At 50.3% G+C, this 8,905-nt stretch overlaps 1 protein-coding gene across 1 annotated transcript in view; it reads right to left on the reverse strand.

Moving 5' to 3' along the window:
* The window catches only part of LOC139751170 (uncharacterized), a 35,457-nt gene extending 26,917 nt beyond the window's left edge, over nt 1-8,540 (reverse strand). The window contains exon 1 of the mRNA XM_071666332.1: nt 8,412-8,540. Coding sequence (XP_071522433.1) covers nt 8,412-8,530 — 119 coding nt within the window. The 5' untranslated portion in view covers nt 8,531-8,540. The remainder of the gene's footprint in view (nt 1-8,411) is intronic.
* Nucleotides 8,541-8,905: the final 365 nt, after the last annotated feature.

The following is an 8,905-nucleotide window of genomic DNA, read 5'->3' on the forward strand; positions in this document are numbered from 1 at the left end:
GTATGGAGGGATGAGGATCCTACAGGATGGAGATGCTGTATGGGTGGATGGATAAGTATCTTACTGGAGAGGTAGGCTGCAGGGATATAGGGATGCGGATCATACTGGAGGGAGATTCTGCAGTGATGGAGGGATGAGGATCCTAGTGGATGGAAAGGATGGTAATGCTGTTAGGATGGAGGGATGAGGCTCCTACTTTAGGGGAAGGCTGCAGGGATGGAGGGATGAGGATCCTACTGGAGGTAAAAGAAGGGAATGCTGCTAGGGTGGAGGGTCGAGGCTCCTACTGGAGGGAGACGCTGTAGGAGTGGAGTATGAGGAACATACAGAAGGGGTATGCTGCAAGGGTGGAGGGATAAAGCACCTACTGGAGGGGGACGTTGCAGAGATGTATGATGAAAACTCTGCTGGAGGAGAGGAAGCAGGGATAGAGGGATTGCGATCCTACCGGAGGGGGAGGCTGTAGGAGTGGCGGGATGAGGAACCTATTTGAGGGGATGGTTAAAGGGATATAGTAAATAAGGAACCTCATGGAAGGGATTGGCTGCAGGAGTGGAGGGATGATGAACCTCCTGGAAAGGTAGACTGCAGGAGTGGAGGGATGAGGAACCTATTGGAAGGGGAGGCTGCAGGAGTAGAGTGACGGGGAGTGTACTAGTTGGGAGGCTGCATGGATGGTGGGATGAGAAACCTGTTGGAGGAGGTGGCTGTGGGGGAGGAGGGATGATGATCGTGGTGGATGGGCAGTGCTGCAGCGGTGAAGAAAATGATCTTTCTGGAGGGGGAGGTTGCATTGGTTGGGGATGAGGAACCTACCGCAGGGAGAAGCTAGAGCTATGGAGGGATGAGAAACCTAGTGGAGGGGAAGTTGCAGGGATGGAAAGATGAGGGACCTACCGGAGGAGGAAACTGCAGCGGTGGAGGAATAAAGATCCTACTGGAGGGGGAGGCTGGATGAGTGGAAGAATGAGGATCCTACTGGAGTGGGAGGCTGCAGGGATGGAAGGATGAGGAACCAAACGGAGGGGAAAGCTGTAGGGATTGAGGGATGAGGAAGCTATTGGAGGGGGATAGCTGCAGGGATAGAGGGATGAATAACCAACTGAAAGGGATAACTGTAGGGGTGAAGCGATGAGGGAGTACTCCAAAAGGAAGCTGCAGGGGTGGAGGAATGAGGAACCTATCACAGAGGGAGGCTGCTGGGATGTTGGGATGAGACACCTACTGGAGGATGAGGCTGTAGGGTTAGAGGGATGAAGATCCTACTGGAGGGGGAGGCTGCAGGGGTAGAGTAATGAGGATTCTACTTGAGGGGGAGGCTGCAGGGGTAGAGTTATGAGGATTCTACTTGAGGGGGAGGCTGCAGGGGAGGAGAGATGAGTATAGCACTGGAGGGTGAGGCTACATGGGTAGAGGAATGAGGATGATACTGGAGGAGGAGGCTGCCTGGGTGGGGGATTGAGAATCTTACTGGAGGGGGCGGCTGGAGGGGTGGAGGAATGAGGATAATGCTGGAGGGGGAGGCTGCAGAGATGGAAGGATGAGGATCGTTGTGGAGGGGTAGGCTACAATGGGTGGAGGACTGAAGATCCTACTGAAGGAGTACGTTACCTGAGTGGAGGAAAAGGGATCTTGCTGGAAGGGAGGGCTTGGATGATGGAAGGATGAGGATCCTTGTGAAGGAGAAGGCTGCAGGGTAGGAGATATGGGGATCCTCCTGTACGGGGAAGTTGCAGGGGTGGAGGGCTGAGGAGCCTAACGGAGGGATAGACTTTATGAGTGGAGGGATGAGGATCCCACTGGAGAGGGAAGCTGCAGGGATGGAAGTATGAGGATCCTACTAGAGGGAATAGCTGCGGTGGTGAAGGAATGAGGATCCTACTGGAAGGGGAGGCTGCAGTTTTGGAGGTATGAGGATCCTACCGGAGGAGGAGGAGGCTGCAGGGGTGTATTAATGAGGATCCTATTAGTCAAGGAGGCTACAGGTGTGGTGATGATCCTACTGGAGAGGAAGGCTGCATGAGTGGAGAAAAAAAGATCCTACTGTAGGGGGAAGCTGCAGTAATGGAAGGTTGAGGATCCTCCTAGAGGGTATGGCTGCAAGGTTTGAGGAATAAGGATCATCCTGGAGGGGGAAGCTGTATTGATGGAGGAATGAGGATGCTGCTGGAGGGGGGGCTGCATGGGTGGAGGAATGAGGATCCTACCAGAGGGGGAGGCTGCAGGGCTGGAGGGATCAGGATCCTACTGGAAGGAAAGGCGGGAGGTATGAAAGGATGAGGATTCTACTGGAAGGGGAGGCTGCAGGGTTGGAGGGATAAAGATCCTACTGGAGGAGGAGGCAACAGGAAAGGAGAGATGAGGATCCTACTGGAGGGATGAGAATTCTATTAGAGGGGGATGCTGCAGGGATGGTGAAATAAGGATCGTACTGGAGGGGTAGGCTGCAAGGTAGTGGGATGAGGAAGCCACTTGAAAGGAAGTTTCAAGGTTGGAAGAATGGCGAACCTACTGGAGGGGTATATTGCAGGGGAGGAGGGATATAGTAATCTACTCTAGGAGGAGGCTGCAGGGAAGAAAAGATGAGGAACTTATTGGAGGAGGAGGCTGCAGGGTTGGAGGGATGAGGATCCTACTGAAGGGGGAGTTCGCAGGGGTGTAGGAGGAAAATCCTGCTGGAGGGGAGGAAGCAGGGATGGAGGGATTACGATCCTACTGGAAGAATAGGCTGTAAGAGTAGCGAGATGAGGAACCTACATGAAGGGTTGGCTGAACGGAAGGAGTGAATGAAGAACCTCATGGAAGGGATTGACTGCAGGAGTGGAGGGATGATGAACCTCTTAGCGTGGGACTTTAGGAACTGAGGGATGAGGAACCTATTGGAAGGGGAGGCTGCAGGAGTAGAGTGTACTAGAGGGGACGCTACTTGGGTGGTGGGATGAGAAACCTATTGAAGGGGATGGCTGCAGGGGTGAAAGGATGATGATCCTAGTCGATGGGCAATGCTGCAGGAGTGGAGCGATGAAGATCCTAGTAGAGGGAGAAGCTGTAATGGTGAGGGGTGACTGCATGGAAGAAGGAATGAGGATCCTACAGGAGGGGAAGACTACAAGGGTTAAGGGATGAGGGTATTACTGGAGGGGGAGGCTGCCTGGATGGAAGAATGAGGATCCCACTGGAGGGGGAGGTTGCATGGGTGGAAGATTGCGGATCTTACTGGAGGGCGAGGCTACAGGTCTGAAGGAATGAGGATCCCACTGGAGGGGGGAGGCTACAGGGGTCGAGGGATGAAGATCCTACTGGAAGGATAGGCTGCATGAGTGGAGGAATAAGGATCCTACTGGAGGGGGAAACTACAGGAATGGAAGGATGAGGATCCTACTGGAAGGGAAAGCTGCACAGTTGGAGGAATATGGGTCTTACTGGAGTATGAGACCGCATAGGTGAAGGAATGAGGACCCTACTGGAGGCTGCATAGGTGGAGGACTGAGGATTTTACTGAAGAGGGAGGCTGGAGGGGTGGAGGCATGAGGATAATACTAGAGGGGGAGGCTGCAGAGATGGAAGAACGAGGATAAATGTGAGGGAGGAGTCTGCAGGGGTGCAGAAATGAGGATCTTACTGGAGGGTGAGGCTACAAGGGTGAAGGGCCTAGGATCCTACTATAGGGGTAAGCTATATGAGCGGAGGAATAAGGCTCCTACTGGAGGTAGAAGTTGCAGGAATCAAAGGATGGGGATCTTTCAGGAGGGGAAGGCTTCAGAGATTGAGGGATGAGAATCCTACTGGATGGATAGGCTACATGGTAAGAGAAATGAGGATCCTAATAGAGGGGGAGGCTGCATGGATGGAGGAATGAAGATCCTACTCGAGGGGAGGCTGCAGGTGTTTACGAATGAGGATTCTACAGAATGGAGAGGTTGCATGGATGGAGGGATGATGATTTTACTTGAGGGTGAGGCTGCAGGGATGGAGGGATAAGGATCCTACCGGACTGGAAGCTTCAGAGGTGGAACGGGTGAGGATCCTACTGGAGGGTAGGCAGCAGGGATGGAGACATGAGGATCCTCTTGGAAAAGGGATGCTGAAGAGTGGTGGAATGAGGAACTCACCGGCGGGAGAGGCTGTCGGGTTGCAAGGATGAGGGTCTTCCTGGCAGGATAGGCTGCAAGGACTGAGGCATGAGAAGCATATCGGAAGGGGTGGCTGCATGAATGGAAGAATGTGGAAGCTATTAGAGGGAAAGGCGGCAGAGATAGAAGAATGAGAATCCTGCTAGAGGGGAAGACTGTAGGGGTGTAGGGATGAGGATCTCAAGACTGAGGCATGAGAAGCATATCGGAAGGGGTGGCTGCATGAATGGAAGAATGTGGAAGCTATTAGAGGGAAAGGCGGCAGAGATAGAAGAATGAGAATCCTGCTAGAGGGGAAGACTGTAGGGGTGTAGGGATGAGGATCTTAGTGGAGGGGGAGGCTGCATGATTGGAGGATTGACGATCTTACTGGAGGGGGAGACAGCAGGGGTGGAGGGATGAGGATCCTACTAGCGGGGGACGCTGCAAGGTTGGAGGGCTGAGGATCCCACTGGAGGGGTAGGCTGTAGGAGTAGCGGGATGAGGAACCTAAATGAGGGGGTGGCGGCAGGGATGAAGTGAATGAGGAACCTACTGTAAGGGATTGGCTGCAGAGGTGGAGGGATGATGAACCTCCTGGAGGGGGAGGCTACAGGAGTGGAGGGATGTGGAACCTATTGGAGGGGGAGGCTGCTGGAGTAGAATGTTAAGGAATGTACTGGAAGAGAGGCTAAACGGGTGAAGGGATGAGAAACCAGCTGGAAGTAAGGCTGCAGGGGTGAAGGAATGAAGAATCCCAGTGTAGGGAGAGGCTGTAAGGGTAGTGAGATAAGGATGCAGGGTGGAGGGATGATGATCTCACTGGAGGGGGAGGCTGCAGAGAAGGAGGGATAAGGTGTAAGGAAAGAAGAGACGTTCTTTGTTTCTGTAGTTACTTACTGAAGATCTGGTGGCCTTTATACAGTTTTATTAGGAAGAATTGATATGTATATCTATGGCACTCTGATTTACAAGTGCTGAGACACACACCGTCAGTACTGTCTTGAGTCGCCTCGCTGCGCATACTGAGGGCCGGCGCCCACAAGCGCCCGGCCCTGGTTTCGCTGAGGTCAGCTCCTCCTGATCAAACAACACGAGTGGAAGATTCCACAGTGAGCTAATAGGGACTTTCCATATGATCCAACGATCTGATATATGCTAATACACATGCATAGCACAACCGACTCATAGTAAGATAGTGATAACACATGATCAATGAAAAATCAATGGTGTGTGTGTGTGTGTGTGTGTGTGTGTGTGTGTGTGTGTGTGTGTGTGTGTGTGTATGTGTGTGTGTGTGTGTGTGTGTGTGTGTGTGTGTGTGTGTGTGTGTGTGTGTGTGTGTGTGTGTTTGTGTGTGTGTGTTACAGAGAAACCTACTGAAGGGGAGGCTGCAGGGGTTAAGGGAGGTGGAACCTACCGAAGGGGGAGGCTGTATAGGTTGAGCGATGCCGAACCTACCTGAGGGGAGGCTGCAGGGGTAGAGGGATGATGATCCAATTGGAAGAGGAAACTGCAAGGGTGGAGGGATGGGGAACCTGTAATGGGGAGGAAGGCTGCATTGGTGGTTGGATGAGGAACCTGCAGGAAGGACAGGCTGCAGGGATGGGGGGATAAGGATCCCACTGAGGGTGGAGGCTGCAGGACAGGAGGGATGAATTATCTGCTGGTGGGGGAACCATCATGAGTGAAGGATAAAGGAACGTGCTAAAGGAGGCTGCAGGAACAGAGGGATGAGGAGCTTACTGCAGAGGGAGGCTGCAAGGTTGGAGGGATGGGGAGCCCACTGCTTGGGAAGGCTGCTGGGGTGCAGGAATGAGGATCTTACTGGAGGGAGGAGGCGACAGGAGTGGAGGGATGAGGAGCTACTGGAAGGGAAGGCTGTAGGGGTGTTGGGGAAGGCTGCAGGGTTGGAAAGATGAGGAACTTACTGCGGGCGGAGGTTGCGGGGGTGGAAAGATAAGACATCTGCTAGAGTGGGAGGCTACAGGGTAGGTGGAACGAGGATCCTACTGGAGCAGGAAGCTGCAGGGGTGGAGGGATGAGGAATTTATGCTCTGTCTTTTTTATTTTTTTCTATCGAGGCGAAGATGCACTTGTCAGGTTGGTCGTGATTGGCTGAATGCAACATGTCCGAATAACATCGTTGTATTTCAAATAATTACGATAATGTTAATCGAAACTTATCTACTAACTCAGATTTCTCCTTCAAATGTATATGTCAACTAGTCATGTTAACAGGTAAAGAGATAGCGAAGTAATGTGTTGGTAAGTCTGAATTATATAACAACAGTCACCCAAGTCAATTATCAACTTTGAAGACCAGAATCTACTTAAAACATGATACATGCACCAGTGGCAGCAGCCACCATCAGTGGTACATGTATTATTGGTAGTAGCCACCATCAGTGAGTGATACATGCACCAGTGGTAGCAGCTGCCATCACCGATACATGCACCAGTGGGAGCGGCCACAACCAGTGGTGCATGCACTAATGATGACAGCAAATATCAGTGATACATGCACTACTAGTAGCAGCCACCATTAGTGATACATACCCCATTGGCAGCAGCGACCATCGGTGATACATGCAGTAATGGTAACAGCTACTATCAGTGATACATGTAACAGTGGTAACACTTCTTATCAGTGATACATGCACCAGTGGTATCAAACACTATCAGTGATACATGCATAATGATAGCAGCCACCATCAGTGATGAATGCATCAATAGTAGCAGCTATTATCAGTGATACATGCACCAGTGGTATCAGCCACTATCAGTGATACCTGCACCAGTGGTATCAGGAACTATCAGTGATACATGCACCAGTGGTATCAGCCACTATCAGTGATACATGCACCAGTGGTATCAGGAACTATCAGTGATACATGCACCAGTGGTATCAGCCACTATCAGTGATACATGCACCAGTGATATCGGGCACTATCAGTGATACATGCACCAGTGGTATCAAACACTATCAGTGATACATGCATAATGATAGCAGCCACCATCAGTGATAAATGCATCAATAGTAGCAGCTACTATCAGTGATACATGCACCAGTGGTATCAGCCACTATCAGTGATACATGCACCAGTGGTATCAGGAACTATCAGTGATACATGCACCAGTGGTATCATTCACTATCAGTGATACATGCATAATGATAGCAGCCACCATCAGTGATAAATGCATCAATAGTAGCAGCTACTATCAGTGATACATGCACCTGTACAGCTACTATCAGTGACACATACATGCAGCTACTGCATATACATGCACTGTACGCTACTATCAGTGATACATGCACCTGTACAGCTACTATCAGTGATACATGCACCTGTACAGCTACTATCAGTGATACATGCACCTGTACAGCTACTATCAGTGATACATGCACCTGTACAGCTACTATCAGTGATACATGCACCTGTACAGCTACTATCAGTGATACATGCACCTGTACAGCTACTATCAGTGATACATGCACCTGTACAGCTACTATCAGTGATACATGCACCTGTACAGCTACTATCAGTGATACATGCACCTGTACAGCTACTATCAGTGATACATGCACCTGTACAGCTACTATCAGTGATACATGCACTTGTACAGCTACTATCAGTCATACATGCACCTGTACGGCTATTATCAGTGATACATGCACCTGTACATCTACCATCAGTGATACATGCACCTGTTCGGCTACTATCAGTGATACATGCACCTGTACGGCTATTATCAGTGATACATGCACCTGTACATCTACCATCAGTGATACATGCACCTGTTCGGCTACTATCAGTGATACACGCACCTGTACGGTTATTATCAGTGATACATGCACCTGTACAGCTACTATCAGTGATACATGCTCCTGTACAGCTACTATCAGTGATACATGCACTTGTACAGCTATTATCAGTGATACATGCACCTGTACAGCTATTATCAGTGATACATGCACCTGTACAGCTACTATCAGTGATACATGCACCTGTACGGCTATTATCAGTGATACATGCACCTGTACAGCTACTATCAGTGATACATGCACTTGTACAGCTATTATCAGTGATACATGCACCTGTTCGGCTACTATCAGTGATACATGCACCTGTACGGCTATTATCAGTGATACATGCACCTGTACAGCTACTATCAGTGATACATGCACTAGTGGCATTAGCCATCATCAGTGGTGTACGCCAGAGCTTGGTGATACATGTTGATACAGCTAGTAAGGCTGGTTGGTGTCCTCCTGCAGGGTGATATTGGTGACCTCACCTTGGTTCTTCCGCCGTTTGCGACTGCTGCAGTGTGCCCGTCACCTTGTCCACCATAAGCTGCGTCAGGTCAGAGAAGGAGAGCACCATGTCCTCCGGCAGGAAGTCGAGTCCTTCCATAGTAGTGTTGATTAAGGCCTCTGTTCCCCTGACAAGTGGTGTCCTTTATCTTGTTTACTTACAGCTCAGCCGCTCGTCACACAACATGAACACTTGTATGGCACTGACTCCTGCAGGCAGGTAGGGTTCACGTCGGTAACTGTGCCACCCTTGAGGCCCTGTGTGTCTTGGGGAATTCGTCCTTTATCGGCGATGGACTTGTGTAAATGTGCCACGTAACAGTCTATGTGTTCACGCTATTTCACTGTTGTCTACACAGTACACTTAACGATGCTTACGCCTCTCCTCCTCAGTACAGATTCCTCGTAACATTTCAGATATTCTCGTGAACAAATCGTTAAGATGTCAATTTTGTTGACAATCCAAATTCACAGT

This window comes from Panulirus ornatus, chromosome 1 (assembly GCF_036320965.1).
Source record: "Panulirus ornatus isolate Po-2019 chromosome 1, ASM3632096v1, whole genome shotgun sequence".
Taxonomy (NCBI): domain Eukaryota; kingdom Metazoa; phylum Arthropoda; class Malacostraca; order Decapoda; family Palinuridae; genus Panulirus; species Panulirus ornatus.